This window comes from Paramisgurnus dabryanus, chromosome 5 (assembly GCF_030506205.2).
Source record: "Paramisgurnus dabryanus chromosome 5, PD_genome_1.1, whole genome shotgun sequence".
Lineage (NCBI taxonomy): Eukaryota > Metazoa > Chordata > Actinopteri > Cypriniformes > Cobitidae > Paramisgurnus > Paramisgurnus dabryanus.
The window spans coordinates 40,529,862-40,549,511 of NC_133341.1; the positions used below are offsets into that span (position 1 = coordinate 40,529,862).

A 19,650-nucleotide genomic window follows, 5' to 3' on the forward strand; every position below is an offset into this window, starting at 1 on the left:
ACACAACACTCGCACCGATATATCTGAAGATATGTCAGATCAAGTTGTTTTTGATCAAGACAACACTAACATTTAAGTTAGTCTGGGACTAGGCTTAAGACCTGTCTCAGAAACCACCCCTAAAAATGTTATTGTAGACCAGATTTAAAATGCAACACTTTATTTAAACCATGGCTTTAAATTTGCATCTGTCATAGGTTAGTCACTTGCCCTGTTTACTGTAAGTAAATTTTGCACAAACCGTATAAAACAAGACAACAATAGCAAAAGCAGAGCTATTAAAGAGTTGATGCATGCCAATATAAGAACTACTCATTTATCCCTGATGATTAGACTCAAAAAAGCACCAAAATACTCGAAAAGGTGAGTCGTGATGTTTCAGCTCTTAGCTGTTTATCGGCAGGCAGGCACGACAGCAGCAGCGATAATTTAGACTCTACAGATGACAGCTTTGTCAGAACAAACGCTCAAAGCGTTGACGGCGCTCTCACAGGCTATTAGACCTTGCTATTGTAGTAAATATAGCGCACTAAAAATAACATTACAAGTTTAAAGCCTTTTGTGATTTATTCGGTTCAAAAGAACATAGGAATGAAATTTTTTTGTTATATTGTCTTAGTATTAATTGCAACCACAAAATGATTAAACTGCCTAATTTTAGGAATCAAATTATGCCACACAGACCTGTGAGGTGGATGGATTATCTCGGCAAAGGAGAAGTGCTCACTATCACAAGTTTAGACAGATTGGTGAACAATATTTGGGAGAAATAGGCCTTTTGTGTACTTAAAAATGTCTTAGATATTTTGAGTTCAGCTGCTGAAACATGGGGGCAAAAACAAAAGTGTTACCTTTCTAATTTTGTTAAGTATAACTAATATTGTGTAGGTCCCCCTTTTGCCGCTAAAACAGCCCCGTCCCGTTGAGGCTTGAACTCCACTAGACCTTAATATCAGAACCAGCATTCACTTTTTCTGCAATTTTAGCTACAGCTCATCTGTTGGATCGGACCACATGGGCCAGCCTTCGGCCCCCACGTGCATCAAGTTTTTCACTGCAAAAAATTTGTTTCTTCTGTTTTTTTTAGTACAAATAAAAATTCTTAAAGCAAGATGTATTTTCCTGATAGCCTTAGAAAAGAAGTCTAGTTTTTATACAAAAAATTATACAATTTAAGTAAATTTCTTCTTAAAACAAGCAAAAATATCTGTCAATGGGGTGAGAAAGTGTTTAAGAAAATATTTTTTTTTTCTTACCCCATTGGCAGATAATTTTGCTTGTTTTAAGCACAAATTCACTTAAAATTTTATCTTTTTTGTCTACAAACTATCTTAATTTAAGATTTTTTAGATATTTGTACTGAAAACAGGGCAAAAATACTAAGTAAGAAAGTCACTTTTTTGCTAGAAACTGCAAAATAAATGACTTTCATAGTTAGCATTTTTGTCTTGTTTTACGCACAAATATCAAAAAATCTCAAGTCAAGATGCATTTTCTTGATAAGTAAAATAACCTAAGAAAATAAGTCTAGTTTTAAGACAAAAAAATCCAATTAAAGTGAATTTGTGGAATAAACAAAGCAAAAAATCTGCCAATGCACTGCAAAAAAATGATTTAAGAAAAAAAATTAGTATTTTTATAGTTTTCAGTAAAAATATCAAAAAATTCTTCAATTAAGATGCTTTTTCTTGATGAGCAAAATGATCCAAGAAAATAAGTCTAGATTTTAGACCAAAAACATCAAATTTAAGTGATTTTGTGCATAAAACAAGCCAAAAAAATCTGCCAAGCAGGTAAACGAATGTTTATTAAATTTTTCTTGAATTAGTATTACAAATTTAGTCTTTAGCAACACGTATATTACTATTCATAATCATAAATACATTTTTGGCATATTTATGGTAGAAAATGTCAAATATATCATAATGGCACCTGATCTTTAGTTGATATCCTAATGATTTTCAGCCAAAAATATATCATTTGACCCATTAAATGCATTGTTGGCTACTTGTTCTGGTGCAGCAGATACATTGCATTTACTGTTCTGTATATGATTTGATGGATTACAGAACGTCCCCACACAGTGAAATCAGGTTATATATTGTTCTTTATTGAGTTTCCCCATCTATCAAGGGCAATGTGACCATATTCATATAAAATCCATAGCACACATTCTAATGACACTTATAACACGAAAGATACTAGTTTACTGACAGCACTGAAGAGAAGCTGCAGAGGTCAACATCACAGGCAAAGCACATTGTGTTAGTTGAAAACATAAGAGAAAGTTCAGAAATGTCCCCTGTGGTTAATGGGGTTCTACTCAATGTCTACTGGAAATGCATTTTTATGAAACACAAATTAAACATTTAAAAAAAAAACAAATGTGCAATATGTTCAAAAAAAAAACTTGCTTTCAGAAAATATAAAGGACCATGAATGAGTGTCTGTTACAGGAAGGACGTCACATTTTACTGGTCCCTTTCAGAAGATCTGAAGAACAATATTTGAGCATGCCCACTGAATGAAGAGGCATGCAAATAGTGCTTCCAGGGGTCCACAACAGTCAGCGTTAGGACCATTGTACACGAAACAGGATATTTAAAAGATGGTTGTGCCCTTTACCATGCTTTACGCACGTGTCGGTCAAAACTCAAGCCATACCGCAACACTTAAGCAACATTGCAACCATCAGGACGACTGAAGTTACTACAGGTTAACTGATATCTCCACCGATATATTTAATCAAATATCTTCGCTAAACCTATGATGCAATAAAGGCCAAGTAGTCATTACACTGTTACGCGAATAGTAAAACTGCATCTAGAAGGTGCGACTTTAAAGGGATACTCCATTGTTTTGTCATATTAAACTACCTCTATCATCTTAGTGCGTACACTTAATCGCTGTGGCACGCGCTGAAACTTTGATAGCACTTAGCTTAGCCCAGTTCATTTAATGGTACCAAACAAAGATGAAGTTAGAAATGGCCAAACACATCAACGTTTTCCCCATTTAAAACCAAGTATGGTGGCACAAAATAAAACTATCATAATGATAGGGAGCGGGGGAGCTGATTTTTCAGGCGTGACTTTTTTAAGTGCTATTCCGCCATACATTACGGTTAACCCGCTTAGAAAAACGCCACGTTTTATTTTGTGCCACCATACTTGGACATATAACCACTCAATTCAAATAGGGAAAACGTTGATGTGTTTGGTCCTTTCTAACTTCATCTCTGATTTGTACCATTGAATGAACTGGGCTAAGCTAAGTGCTATCAAAGTGTTGCTGCGCGCCACAGAGATTAAAGATGATAGAGGTATGGATCAACTCTTCTTAGTTAAGAATATAACATAGTTTAACGTGACAAAACGATGGATTATCCCTTTAACAGGTGAAAACAGACCTAGTGAGGGGGCACAGCAGCATTATCGCAGGTAAAGAATGAAGAGCGAGAATGTATGTGGTCAAATTTCATTCACAGCTGAAGGTGACGAGAGCTACAGTCGAACAAAACATTGAGAGAAGCCAAGTTTCCCGAAAACATTTCTCACCGAGGGAGCAAAACACATTGATTCTCCATAAACAGTCCAGCGGATGATCCTGGACGTCAATAAATACAATGGAGGTCAGCTTGAGGGTGCATTTTTCACATTCGGAAAGAAGGTACATTAGGCTAGGGCAAGAACTGCATGGAGGAAACAAAAATTTTTTTGTGAGGTTCAATTGAATGATGTAATTTATGCAGCATCAGATGAGTACACTCACCACTGATGGCCTCCTGGGCAAAGTATTTAACATCCATATCTTGATCCGATGCCAGTTTCTCCAACACTGGTTTAACTTCTGTTTGAAGACAGCTGTAAAAGGAAAGCTTAATGAGTAACGGCACTATTACATCAAGATTCATTCAAGTACGGCGTCACGTACTTGCTATCCAAGACCGGTCCAATCTTCTGAAGTGACTTGGCTACATTGAAGCGTACATTGGCCACCTGGTCGTTGGACATCTTTAAGACTACAGGAAGCATGTGTTTGGTGGTAATATCCTGGCCGCATGCCTCAGACAGAGCCTAAAAACGATGGGATTTATGTTTTAGAGGCAGCTAAATGTCATGGATTTCGTGCATTTACAAATATGATATAATGTGACAGATTTAAATGTCAGAGTATACGTAAGACTGCGCAAGTACTGACTCACATTGATGCAGAATAGGGTAGTCATCCTGTGCAGGTAGTTGGGGTCATTGGCCATCCCCAGTACTTTGGGCACAATGGTATTCTGAGCCCACTCAGCTCCAAATTTCTCCACCAGCTTCATCAGGTTACATGTGGCCGCCTCTCTAATGGCATATACTGAGGATACAACAACAAATTAGTCTACTGACATATGGGTATTATGCACATTTTTACAAGATGTAATAGAAGTCCCAGATGTGCCTAGAATGTGTCTGTGAAGGTAGAGAAACCAGTAGAGTTCACACCAGCCGCGTTTGAGGCGTCAACTTTGCGTCTAACGCGTCTAGTTTGCCGCTTGAACATTTTGAGTTTACTCGCTTCATTCGCGTGTGAAAGCTGCGTGTGAAATTCTAGTTAGAGACATTCATGCGAAAATTCACGTCATGGGAAGGGCTTCTGTGACTCTGTTCGCTTCCTGTAATCACGTCACTACTAGAGCAAGCTCCTGATTGGTTAACGTGACTTGTTTTTCCGCCAAAGTTAAACATTTTCAACTCACGGGTTTCCCGCGGCAACAGTCAATTCGCGCCATTCGCACAAACTAGACGCGCAAATGAGGCGGAATCACGTCTATTGCGCTAAAGGCCTCATTCGCGCCGCAAGACCTTCAGACGCGTGTCAACGCATCTTCACATTGACTTAACATTGAAATCACTCACGCTTGACGCCTCTAACGCAGCTGGTGTTCTATGCTGCTCCTGTATTTATGTATTTCAATGGATTCAGTGATGTGGAATGACTTTGGGACTTTGTTGAACTTGATTTGGCTTGTAGTGTTAATTTAGCCTATTCAGTCTCTCAGGTATGGTCGAGTTCCTATTGTGTTCGGTGAATAAACGTTAATGTTACGTTAACATGTACGGACACCTATTCAGCCTGCTGTTCTGTGTGCCATTGTTTAGTTGAATAACTTGCCTTTTCAGATTAAATGTCTTGTTCTTGAGCTTGGATTTTGTGAAACATTTTCAAAATAAACGCAACATATTGTCCAGTGCGACTGTTTTTTTCCTCTTCAAAATGCAATTTTGACTGATGCGACTTATAGTCCGGAGCAACTTGTTACGGTAGAAAAATAACACTTGATGATAATGAAAACTTTATTCTGGACTTACATGTGACTGTTGCCAGAGCACGCATGTGAGTGTGTATCTATTAATCATTATATTTTATTATGAGATAAGTTCAAATTGATGATTTTATCAAAACACCAACTACATTGACTCGTTTTACAATCCCACTAGCATGTTATTTAGACAAAAAAAATCTTTTAATTCACATGAGGAAGCTGGTGTTGATTGCCATTTACGCAAATGTAATTGGCTATATGCCACTGCAGTAAAGGCTTATTGCACCATACTGTTAACGATTATTTGATTGATTGATCGATCATTAATTTAAACAATCACCACATATGGGGAATTGTATAATAGACATCCCTAGTCCAAACACCTTGTAAAATTGGATTTTGCATAATATGTGCACTTTAAATTCATCAATGATAGGGTTTAATTAAACACATGCAGTGTATGTTCGCTTACAATGCATACATAAAATATTATGTGGATCCATCTGGGAATAATAATTTTTAGGTATTATGCATTGTCTGATAAGACATCCATCAAAGAGACCCAATAAGACAGTCTGAAGCAAGTACCCTACCGTGATCAACGAGCCACGCCATACACAGAGAATTCAGCTTCTCATCGAAGAACTCTACACCCTGGAAGCGCCAAAGAATAAACACAAATAAACATTGGTTAGATTAGCTAACATAACTCATGGCGACTTGCATAGGTGTCATTTACACTGGGGATGCTGGGGACATGGCTGATTTTGTCCCCACCACTTTTTGAAAGCATTTGGCTAAACTGTTCTGAAAAATCAAGCAATACCTTTGCGACATACACTGCAAAAATGACTTTCCTACTCAATACTTTTGTATTGTTTTCAGTAGAAATATCTAAAATTTTTTAAATTAAGATGCTTTCTCTTGATGTGCAAAATGACCTTAGAAAATAAGTCTAGTTTTTAGACAAAAAACATACAATTTAAGTGAATTTGTGATTAAAACAAGCAAAAATATATGCCAATAGGGTGAGAAAAAAATCTTAAAATAAAATCTTCGGGGCTGTCCACACGGAGACGCGAATCACTGTATACGCATAAATTTGTTATCGTATTGGCGTTTCATCCACACGGATCCGGCGATTTCAGAGAGTGAAACCGCTATTTTTTGAAACCTGGTCCTAAAGTGGATAAATCTGAAACCGACACCCTTGCGGTTTCGTCTGTACAGCCAATCCGTATATTTTGTGAAGCGAAAACGTCATCACATCACGTGTCCGAAGCGTCACACGTAACAGCAACAACAATAACGGCGGATTACGTGATTGTGTTCGTGCTACAGAAGCTACTAAAGCCTACTAGCTTTATTACAACAAAATCTATTGCGTCTATGCAATTGTGGTGACCAACAAGCGATAATGGACAACACCATACGTTGGCTATGCGCATGCTCAAAGTCTTCTTCTCCGTGTATAGTGTATATCTGTGGCAGAATTACAGCGCCCCATACTGGTCCGGCATATATACTACACCGCTTTCAGTCGGTTTCAGTGGTTTCGTGTTTACGGATTATTTTTTTAGAGCAAGGAAAAAAAATGATCGGATAGGGAATGCACCGGCTTCGTGTGGATATAGCCTTAATTTAAGCAAAATTTTCTCACCCCATTGGCAAATAGTTTTGCTCGTTTTACACTGCAAAAAAAAATTTAAAGAAAAAAATTCTTAGTATTTTTGTCTTGTTTTCAGTAAAAATAAAAAAAAATCTTAAAATTAAGATGCTTTTTCTTGATGAGCAAAATGACCCAAGAAAAATATGAAATTTAAGTGATTTTGTACATATAAGGTCCTGGGTAAGCAAAAAATCTTGAACCTTTTTCTAAAAAAACACTAAATTCAAGAAAACAAATCAAGAAAAAATTGCTTACCCCATTGGCAGATTTTTTTGTTTATGCACAAAATCATTTAAATTTCATATTTTTGGTCTAAAAACTAGACTTATTTTCTAAGGTCATTTTGCTCATCAAGAAAATACATATTGATTTAAGAATTTTTTGATATTTGTACTGAAAACAAGACAAAAATACTAATTAAAAAAGCTATTTTTTGCAGTGTACACTAGGACTGAAAAAAATTTTTTTCCCCCTGGCGACTTGGATGCAATAACTTAATAGGATAATCATTTAAAATGCTTTGAATGTTAAAGGGGACATTTCACAAACTTTTTTTGAAGTAAAATAAATCTCGTGTCCCCAGAGTATGTATGTGAGGTTTTTTTCTTTCATTTTGTAGGGGCGAGCAAAAATGTGCCATTTTTGGGTGTGTCCTTTAAAATGCAAATGAGCTGATCTCTGCACTAAATGGCAGTGCTGTGGTTGGATAGTGCAGGTTAAGGGGAGGATTTATCCCCTTCTGACATCACAAGGGGAGCCAAATTTTAATAACCTATTTTTTCACAAGTCACTGGGTTGATATTTTTCACATTTTCTAGGTTGATAGAAGCACTAGGGACCTATTTATAGCACTTAAACATGGAAAAAGTCAGATTTTCATGTAATGTCCCCTTTAAGGAAGACCGAAGATCTGACCAACAGAACTTTTTGATCTCTGCCTGCTTAATATAAGGCACCTAAGGACACGGGTTGGGACTCACCAGCTGTCCAGCCAGAAGGGGCATGTACTCAATGATGGCCAGTCGCACTCGCCATTTGGCATCCTCAGCCAGCTCAACGATAGCAGGAAGAAGAGATTGGGAAAGCTGGCGGATTCCAATAACCTCATTTACACAGTCCAAGTTGGAGATGATGTTAAGGCGAACCTCTGGACACTAAGCGAAGGACAAACGTATATATTAGAGACCAATTTCAAAAAGTACACAACAAAACTGTTCCCACCTCATTTTGAGTTGAATTAACTTGAGGTTTTATAAGCAAATACAACTACTACTAATTCATTTGAGGGAATAGAAATAAAATATATAGTCAGCGGACTGTCACTACGGTTTTATGGCTGCGTAAATACTTTAAAAATCACTACTGTTGTGTTACACTGGACAAAAATAGCATATAGGTCGAAACAACATTGAAGTGTATGACTAATGGCAGACTTTTCATGAACTATTACTTTAAAACACAGATCAATGCAAGCGACAATCCAAAAGTTTGCTTTGTTCTATTTATTTCGTTTAGTCAACGTAACTGACAGATGTTCAAAGACTTCTCGCTAACAGCCTAAAGATGAGACGGATCACAATACAGACGGCAGCATGCAACAAAAAAGGGCCACTAAATAAAGAGATGAGATGAGAGATAGTGAGCTGCACTCATCCATTCATCTGTCACTTCAATGCTTGATGCTTTCCACTTAAAGGCTAGCATTAGCAACGTCTCACCTTAACAGGATCAAAGTGGCCAGTTGCACAGAAGTCTCATCTGTGACTGGAACATGACGCAAATTACCTCGGCCAGACCTCTCTCTCTCTCTCACATACACATACAAACACAAGGCAAAGCTTACCTCATCTTTTAGCTGGGCCAGGAAAAGAGGAAGCAGATGCTCAATGGTGCTGTCTTTGCCTAAGATGGTGGAGAGTCCCATGATGACTGAAGCCAGTGCAGATTTGACATGTTGATTAGTGTCTGATACAAGTTCCTATTGGCAAAAGTAAACCATACAATGCAATTTATTCATCTTGATCAAAGCAATTCTCAAAACAGGCGCTCAACAACTCATCAATTAAGAAAAAAAAAAAACTCGTTATAGTTGTGCGTAGGTCCTCCGGCATAGCCACGACGGCATAGGTCCCGCGTCGGTTTTCATTTATACTTTTGCATCGTCCGCGTCGACGTGCAAACACACGTGCAGACCACTGGTAGGAAGTATCCACGCGTGTAACCACAGTAGCAGCAGCTTTGCAAGTTAACCCACAAACGAAGAAGAAACAGCAACTTGTTGTGTATGTTTTGAGATGACCAGCAATGATGTTAGCAAATAAACAACGACTTTTGTTGCAGTTTGACTTAAATCTCTCTTCAACTTGGCCCATCTTTGTTTGTAACGTCGCAAACGGAAATACCTATGATGCAGTTTTTTTACATGACGGGAGGGGTTCTGGTGGACCAATCACAGCGCTTGCGGTCCGCGTAGAACTGATGCGCTGTTAACATTTTTATACACACAGGCTACGGATAACCTACGGCGTAGATCTTATGCACGACTATAAATCGAGGTCAAGTCTTGAAAAGTGAAGCCGCTGACTCTTTGATCGCCCCCTGGTGGCTGGCTGCAGTACAAGTCATAAACCCCGCCCTCTCCATTCAAACTAATGGGAGTCTGCTCTTTACTTTTACACTTCCAATTAAAGTTTACGAAAGATGGTTTTGGTCCTTTTAGGTAGTTGATATCATGCTGATATACATTTAATTGTTCTTTTTTGTGATATGTTTTATTTAAGCTAGTAATTTGATGCTATAGAAACTGGGCGTGTTGTTATAATTGGCGTGATTGAATTGGGCGCGTGAGCGTTTGGGCGGAAGTTTGATACCGCAGCTCTGCCTCTGGCTCAACGGATTCCTTCTGCGCATGCCTTGGCTCCAAACTGACGTTTTTACGTAACATGGCGGCGACCATGGTCGGACATTTTTGGCTTCAATTTACTACAATGGAGGGAGGCGACGTTGCATCGTCCATCTTTTTTTTACAGTCTATGGTTTATATATTTAAAGAAGAACATTTTCTGGAAGACATTAATCTTTTGTGAAAATCATAAAAAAAACTGGCAACTTTTATTTAAAACGCTGGCAGGGAAAGAGTTCAATTTTTGAGCCTTCATTATATACATCTGAAAAAGCCCTTGTAAAAGTGCTGTCATTTTGTGTTACATAATATTTGGAATAATAGGAATATAAAAAAATTTTTAGTTAGAGTGCAGTTAATGATGATTTTGGTTTAGCAAAGTGTACCCCCATTTAAAATAAAAGTACCCCATTACACCATTTACAAGCATAATTACAAAATATTGGCGGCATGTGGCATATCTGTGGCATATAGGCTAATACAGATATATCTGCGACAGGCTCATATCGGCTGATAAAATCGTCAAAACGATAAATGGTTCGGGCTCTTATATGTACCACATATTGCCATCTTTCACAAAATTACGTGACAACTAAATTATGATCAAAACCGCCCAGCCCTAATCTGCAGCCCATGAAAAACAACAACTATATTTTGGCAAAAATATATAACTTATTATAATTATTTAATTACTTATTTAATATCAGTTTTTTGATCATACCACTAACACCTAAAATTAACATAACCCACTCCAAAAGCCAAAATAACCGCCACTCATAAGAGTACTCCAGGGATGACGTAGTTTTGTAGGCTAAAGTTTATGACACGTGAATGTGAACACAACTTTTCCACAAAATGTGTACTCGTATGTGAAGATTAACTTGTTGGACAAAACGTGCAAGTGTCATTAACTTTTGTTTCAGCTTATTTTTTGCAATAATGCAAAAATGTATGAAAAAAAATGAATGGGCTTTTTTGCAAGGAAACCAGTGCCCCGCTAACTTCCGGGTTGCCTTCTAAAATAAGTCATCCCTGCAGCAATCTATTGGCCTAGATATTTTATCTTTGTGTACACAATAATGAAAAGTTAATAGCTTGAATGCGTCACACTTTTGACCATACTTTAAGAAACAATATACTATTGCCAATACAAAAGCATAAACACTCTACACGTGGTCCAAGTCCAGAGCAAGACAAATTTTTACAATCCACTGACAATAATAAAGAGAAACTGACCCTAGCTACAGCTTGAAAGTCAGTGTTGAGACACACAGACACTTTGCTAGTCTGATCTGGTTTACATCTTAGATGCTTAGAGAACAGCTGCTGAGTTATCTGCCTGTAACTGATCCAGGATTTGCATTTAATGTGAAACAGGGCCACAAAGTTCAAGTATTCATCCATATAAGTGACAGGTGTTTTTTGACACGCATAACAACAAGCCTTGTCAAAACCACATCTTACCTTGATGCAGGGAAGAATGTGTGTCATGATGACGGTCTCTCTGCTGTCCTCTGGTAAATTTTCACAGAACTCTAATGATGAAAAATAAGTAACCATAAATTTAGTTACGAATACCAATGCTAGTGCAATTTTTGTTATCGGTGTAGCAATTTTTATACCACAGTAAAATTTTATATGCTTTGAAAACCATTTGGACTATGTGTGTATACATTTAAGGCTTTGAAAAAGAAATTTGTAATTTTAATATTTTTACAACTCCATTTAACAGTCGAGATGCTAACATTAAAAGGATTCAGCATCCTATCTCACCTTTGACCTTGTTTGCGGCAGCGGCACGGACCTCAGCCTCGCAGTCCTTCAGAAGGTTCTGGAAGGCTGGTACTAGATCATTCTTTGTGATTTCTGGACCCACGGCCTTCTGCAGCTATAAATTTGGAGAGACAAGCATATCATTTCACATTTCAATAGCATTTCTAGAGAGACAAAGGTACTTCTGACTAGGGGTAGACCGATGTTTTTTACTATTACAGATCAAGTTGTAGACCGGTAACCGGTATTTTGAAAATATATTTTGAGCTGTGTAAAAATCGATGACAAATTAATAAAAACAAGGGCAGTGTGCATCAGAGCAAGATTACAGACACAACTGTCTGAGATTCATCAACCAACCTAGTTCTACAACCAACCAAAATGCTTCGTTGTAGAACTAGATATTGCAAAAAACAAAGAGTAAACGGATGATTCGCTTTTATCTTACATCAGAAAATTTGTCTGCAACCATGTAGCGGACCCTCCAGGACTTGTCCTCTGCTGCCTGGCGTAAGGTGGGCATTACCAGAGCTTCCAGGTCCTCTTGAGGCAACAGGGTGGCAATGCTGACGCCAGCCTCTACAGCTAAAAGGCGGACAGAGTCCTACAAAAAATGCAACATAATTTGACAAAAACTCATGATATAAATGTGTATATAAATTTTTTTATATTGATTACATTTCTGCTGTAGTACTGGGATACATAAACACAATGAAAACTTTTCAAGACTGCGATGCTCGTGTCATTGAACATTAACGCATTGCCTTTAGCTGTGGTTTCAGAAATGTATACTTTGTGTATATTTTTCAAAGTATTATTAAAACCAGACCTGTTCATCAGATGCCAATGCAGTAAAGAGAGAGATGATGTCACTTTTAACATATTCCAACTCCAACACTTTGGCAAATTCACCGAGCTTGGAGGCAGCTGCACGTCGCACCATGGGAGTGTCATCGGAACACAGGGTACGGAAGTGTCTAAGGAAAGATGGTGCGTGTGTTAACATGTTTCCAATTAAACAGCATATAAGACTTCAACATAACAGTTCTGTAATTATATTTAGCCTCAAGACCTATTCATATGAACATGCAAATTCAAGTTTTAAGGCAAAATCAGTAGGTTGATAAAAAACTAACCAATCAGATTCAAGATGCTGGACTGTGTGTGAATAATGTGTTTTAATTTTGCAATAAATCATGTTAAATGTGTATCGACAGATATGGCTGCAACAACTAATCGAATACTTGATAAAAATTGATAGTATTTGATTGTTCAAGAATAGTCATAATCGATTAGTTTGGTCTGTGATGTCACTTGCCAACCTCCCTACTGCAACAGCGCAAGCTTTAACAACACTCATTGGGGCGGTTTCCCGGACCAGGATTAGCTTAATCCAGGACTAGGCCTTAGTTTAATTAGGAAATAGAACTAGTTTTAACAAACATGCATCACTAAAACATTGCCTGGGTGCATTTTGAGGTAAAACAAAGGGCACTGATGTATTTTAAGATATGTAAGTGCAAGTTGTTTTCAGTTTGGAGAGCTCTTTAAAGTGTTTAAGTCTAGGAGTAGTCTAATCCCTGTCCGGGAAACCGCCCCATAGTTAAATATCAGCACAAACGTCAAACAAAACTTACTGGCGAATCTCGGCCTTGACCGTGCTGGAAACCCGTGGGTAGCAAACACTGAAAAGTCCACAGGCAGAGGTGCGTGATGTGAACCAGTCACCGCTGGCCAAACGCTTTACCAAGGGCTCAAAGTGAACTTCCAGGTCTACTGGGGAGTGCTCGTGAGAAATCTTGCGCAGGGACTCTACTGCCTTGTCACGCACAACTGTCTCTTCAACCGTTGCCAAACTCTCCAAAGGGGGCTGAAAACACACGAGACAGTAAGTGACATGAATACTACATAATTATTTCTTACTATAAATTTCTTAATAAAAAGACACTGTGAATATTACCAGGAGACAGTGCACATATTCTGGACCTCCAACCAGCAAGGTAAAGTTTCCCAGTTGTTCAGCAAGAGCAAGCAGAACTTCATCCTCATCATATATGGTATCTGTTTGGGAAAACATTAAAAGAAATCGCACAAAATTACAAATATGATACAAGCATTTTGAAGTTATTAACTAGGGATTAGTGATGCAGCGATGTATCGGCCGCCGATATTTATCGGCCGATTTTTGATGAATTTGAAACCATCGGCATATCGGCAATAGCACGAGAAAGGCCGATATCGATTGTTTATTAATTGACTGCATAAAGAAATCCATTATATGTAAAAAATTAGTTAATGTCATTAATAAAATAAATGCTGAATAGCAAAAACCACCTTTGAAGGTTGTCATGCTGTCTTATTATATTTGTTTTAGCATAATTTGTGCCTCTCTTATTATGTTGGTCAGTTGAATGTTAATTAGATCCAATCCATGTTCAGTAAAGAATTATTTGATGCAGAAATAAACTAGCTAATAGACCAACTGTATAGTATTGTATACAAGTGTTTAATATCGGTATCGGCATCGGCCAGAAGCTGTCTGTTTAAATCGGTATCGGCCTAAAAAAAATCCTATCGGTGCATCCCTACTAGGGATGCTTGGCTATAAAATATCTGTATCAATACCAATATTCGATTGACTAATATGTAAGGTTGCAAAGGGATGGAAATTTCCAGAAACTTTCCATGGGAACTTCATATGGGAAATTTTGGAAATGTATATAATTTATGTTTGTATATTATATACAAACATTTGGGGACATATTTCATTGCTAAAAAACTAAATGTTATTTTGTGTATTTGGTAAAATACAATGTGTTCGAGTGGTTTATGGTTAAAAAAAACATTATTTTCCAAATTTTTGTAGCTCCAGATATCCTGCCTACCTCAAACGCTGTGATTTTGTACAAAACACATCGATCTGAAAATTGCTGTGTACCTGATTGGTCAGCTAATCTTTACATCTGTACATACACGAAATTTCATCAAAACTTATGGAGGAGAAGGTATTTAAATGAATCGGGGAAATTTGGTATTCACGTTTGTGGTGGTTGATTAGCGAACGACCCGTCAGAACATTAGAACTGCAGGCATCGTTCTAATGCTGTGTTCACACCAGCGGTGGTAGAGGCGTCAAGAGCAAGTGATTTCAATGTTAAGTCAATGTGAAGACGCATTGATGCGCGTCTGGAGGTCTCGCGGTGCGATGAGGCGTTTAGTGGCAAACATGCAAGTTGCTTTTTAACCAATCAGGAGCTTGCTCTAGTAGTGACGTGATTACAGGATGCGAGCAGAGTCGCAGAAGCCCCTCCCATGACGCAAATTTCCACGTGAACGTCTGGATGACTAGAATTTCATGCGCAGCTTTCACGCACGAATGAAGCGAGTAAACACAAAATGTTCAAGCTGCAAACTAGACGCGGTAGATGCGAATTTGACGCCTGAAGCGCGGCTGGTGTGAACCCACGGTAAAAACCATGGGTCCGAGTCTGACAAACTAATTCCAACTAAATGGCCCATTTATACTAAAACAGTAAATGTTCATGATTTCATTTGACAAAACTAACAAAATTCTACCGTCTGTTAAAATTTCATGCAAATATCTGATGAAATTGGATAGTTACAAGCAAAAACATGTGAATAAGCAGCATTTCGGTCACACACCTTCCATTGACATCCAATACTTTCCCTCTGGTTTCTAATATTAAAAATATCATTTCTTTCTCAATCCTCAACGGATATTTGCAATCCAGGTATCTTTGTAAATGGGAATGTCTGCTCTGTCTAGTCATGGGATACATTTTGAGCTTTGGGGTTTTTGAAAAATTTGTCATCATACCCAATTATAGTCCGATACATTGGTGCATCCTGCATATTGGTAGTTGACTTGCATGTAATTACCAACTACCACTGTCCCTGAAACTTACCTGTGAGGAAAGGCAGAAGTTCTGTTCGTGTCCTCTCAACACCCAAGGCTAGGGCAATGGTGGACAGTTTCTTAATGCTGTTCAACCGTAACTAACAAGAAAAAAAATATAAAATGTCAAAAATGAGTGGTTTTATAGTAAAGCAAAACAAACTGCTGACCTGTTCTGACAGTTTATTGAACAACAACCAAGTTAGCACTCATTGCTTTCACAGCTTAAAAGGAACAATTTACCAAAACAAACAACGACGAAAAATCCTCTTAATTTTTTCTTATAAATTTCCTATCGTGTTTTTTGAGCTGAGTATTTTTGAGCTTTAAAAATCTCTATACTAGTAGGCAAGCTAATGACCTAACTAACTTACTAGGTAAATAACTGAACACCTAACAGTTTATCCAATGACACAAACTACACAAAAAGGCCTAATAATTCTAATTTACACATGGGGCTAAACTATTAAAAAGTACATTAGATGATTAAGTTTAGACTTAAATGCGTTAGCTGCCTGTAAACTTGATACATATAATCCTTCAGAATCGCCCCTCAACCGGTCTACATAACAGTTAACGTTAGCCGACTAGCTAAACTAGGACAGGCCCACATTATGGATTCATATTAGTTGTACACAGCTAGTAATGTTCGAGACCATTTCTCAGACGTGAAATTAACGTGAAAATGAATATTTCAGGTTACCTGAACGTCTTCATTCCTTAATTCATCAATTAATACGGCAATGGGGTAAAGAGAATCGTCGCTGTCTGCGCCCGCCATCTTGGATGCTAACGGCTGTTTGGCTACTAGTTCCTGCTACGGGGTTTCTTTACAGCTGCCTAGTGACAGAGCGAGCCTGATGCGCGGATGTGGCTAGAAGGGATACAGCTACGGCTAAAATCTCGTGAAATCTCGTCGTATGAGTGCTGTTTTCATCTTAATCCTACCCCAACCCTAACACAAACCCCAAATACCAAGGCATTTATGATGTATAATGTCTAGCCAGAACCGCTTTTTATTCGGGATAGTCCAACTTTAAACCCAACATCTCGCGAGATTTGGCATTGGTTGTATCTTCTCTAGCCAGAACCCCATTCGCAATCCGCGCATCACCAGAACACAACACAGAAAGAAATGTGAATTATCTTATTGTGTCTTAGTTGAAATGTATATAAAAATGTGACTATAATAAAGCATAACACAGATATATATCATGTGAAAAAAATAGTAGGGTAGAGGTCAACAGGCAAGATCTCCCTATGTTAATGGACGCATCAGTTAATGCTGGAAAGAATCACAATAATGTCAATATTTTGGAAAATATACAGGGTCATGAGGACTGAGAAAATCAGTATGCACAAAAAAATGTCTTGTATGATTAAATGGACCTGTGCATGCACCGTCTGCTCTTCATTCAATTGCTAATTTGTTTTCAATTATAACACACTGATCCATTATTCATTCTAGGCCTGCTTTTGTTCGTTCATGTTTTAAACAAGGATTATCTTCACAAAACTGTATTGCACTGATACACTGACTTGACATTCAAGACGCTTATTTGTGCCAGTTAAACAGGTCACCAAGATCACCATAAAATGACATGTCTGTATTTGAAGCTCTGATAACTGCAAAAAGCATTTTCAGGAAGTAGGCTTAAAGCTTGCGACTACCATTTAAAGGCGGGGTGCATGATCTCTGAAAGCCAATGTTGAAATTTGAAATCACCTAAACAATCATGCCCCTACCCCAACAGAATCTGGACCTTCTTTTGATAGACACGGCTCACATACGCAACCCATGCAACAGTGTTGGTTAGTAGACACGCCCTTACTGCTGATTGGCTACAATGTGTTTTGGTAGTCAGCCCGACTCCCTTTTCCAAAGTGTTTTTCAAAAATCATGCACCCCGCCTTTAAAAGTTTAGGGTAACATTTTTATTTTATTTTAGAATAAGTCAACTTTCATTATTCAATCAAAGTTATCCATTTAAAAATGTTTATTTAAGAAAATTTTAAGTTTGCTGTAAGGCTATGTACGTTTATTTTTAATTATTCTATTTTTGTCTATCAAACTGCTTTTTAGACATTCTAGCATGCACATGCACCTTTAGATAAAACGTAAAGTCAAGAAAAGCATTTTGCTCAAGTGACCCTAAAAACCTTTGAATGGTAGTAGTTTGATATTACTGAGAGCAAAGACAGCATGCACTGCCCCATTTAATACACTGCATGAAAACAGGCTTACTGTTTTAAAAGGCTGGGTAATTCCTGGTTTTGTTCTGTTATCTGCCGACACAAAGTGCCAGGTGGCTGATCCTTCCAGTACGGAGAAGTAACAGCAGGACAATACACTACTTTCATCATCTCTGTGCAGACAGTGGATCTCTGACCTAAATGTGGACTTAAAGATTGGAACACACATGTGTTTTGAAGGCCAATTGTGCCATGTCTAATAAAAGTTACATAAACCATATACAGAAATGTGTTCAATTTATGCACAAAGTGATACTTTAATATAAAATGCATGGCTAACAACCATATATATTAAAGGGGACATTTAAAAAATACTTTTTTAAAATGTAAAATAAATCTTGGTGTACCCGTATGTTAAGTTTTAGCTCAAAATACCAGAGGCGATTCTAGGGTTAGAGCTTTAGGGGTGCTGAGCACCCAATGAGCTCCGCTGCCACCCCCCACTCTTTTTTCCTACAGAAACCAATACTATTTTTATTGTAAAATAACTATCATTTTAACATTTCAACTAACTCCAAAATCCAGATTTTTTTGGAGACCTTTCAGGCATGAAAATGTGTCAGGGGTGAAAAAGATGAGAAGAAAATTACCCCTCTAGGGTCTGGGAGCATGCTCCCCCTTAGAACTTTTTTTAAAATTACATATTTTAAAGCATCAATCTGATGAGTTTTGAGATGCATTTTTTTTGCCAACCTTTTTATAGTGGCGAGCTAGCACTTTTTTGCCATTAATGCCATATTAAAGTATCAGGACAAAAGGTGGGCTACAGCAGCAATGTGGGTATGGTTTTATGTGGATATACAGTGTGTCGTTTTAAGCCTTTGTCAAAATGATAAATCTCCTAATTTATAACTTTTATGCCTACAACATATGGTAGGTTTATTAATAGTTTGTTAATTTGCATCTTTTCTTTTAACAGTCCTTTAATTGAACCATTACCTTTACTATATGTCTAAAACAAAACACTTGTGACTCCTGCACTAAGGGTTAAAACGTTATCCCATTCATATTAATCTACATGTGATAAACTAAAAAAATAGTTATTGTCTAGTTTGATAGTCAGACAGTTAGTGATTTCACACGTAACTACCGGTACTGGTGGTATACAGTGATATGTAGTTTGTTTTCACTCTGTTCCAAACACCATGTTTTCATGACGACTGACCAGAAAAGACGCACGTGACGTCATGTTTACATGACTCCCGATTGTTAAAATAAGTCTCAAATTAACGATAAATCATACAATAAACTTTAACAACGGAGACACACGTATGCAACTACCAACTGAGACGCACAAAACTGCATGCGTCTTGCGGAAGAACATTGTAACCGGCGCTACTTCTCTCCGTTTAAGTCTATGGACGAATCACCCAGGTACTGTACTACTCCGCAGCGCGCGGGTACCCGCCGGACTAAAATAATCCGAAAATAAACACTTATTATACGTGTACCATGGTGATTCAGTAGAAGACAAAAACACGGCTTGAAAGATTGATTCGTGATGTACTCGCTCATTATAAACATAACGTAAACATTTTGTAAGATTCATGCAAGCAAGTTGCATCACAACACTTTTAACTGATTCTCACTCTGCGTGTGTTTCGCGCTCGGGCTAAGCGATGCAGGTACAGAGAAGTAAAAGAAGAGGATGACACCATTTGCTAGGCGGGGAGGTTTTCATTTTCTACCTTAACATATACATTTTAAACCACAAACTACAGAGTATGTTTTGGACATTATTTAACCTTGTCAAAGACGAACGAACATTTTAGAATAAATACATTTCTTGCTCCAAGTTTTAGGGGTGCTGAGCTCCTTTTTAGGGGTGC

General features: G+C 37.8%; 1 protein-coding gene across 1 annotated transcript; it reads right to left on the minus strand.

Moving 5' to 3' along the window:
* Positions 1–2,089: 2,089 nt before the first annotated feature.
* ppp2r1ba (protein phosphatase 2, regulatory subunit A, beta a) lies at positions 2,090–16,414 on the minus strand. The gene is made up of 15 exons (XM_065284144.2): positions 16,272–16,414; positions 15,579–15,669; positions 13,613–13,713; positions 13,290–13,522; positions 12,482–12,629; positions 12,101–12,256; positions 11,653–11,767; positions 11,344–11,414; positions 8,821–8,955; positions 7,958–8,131; positions 5,902–5,962; positions 4,205–4,359; positions 3,934–4,076; positions 3,772–3,863; positions 2,090–3,691 (listed from the first exon to the last, which is right to left on the minus strand). Exons 1-15 carry the CDS (start codon positions 16,347–16,349, stop codon positions 3,675–3,677), a joined length of 1,770 nt encoding a protein of 589 aa, XP_065140216.1. The 5' UTR covers positions 16,350–16,414; the 3' UTR covers positions 2,090–3,674.
* Between the last annotated feature and the right edge of the window lie 3,236 nt (positions 16,415–19,650).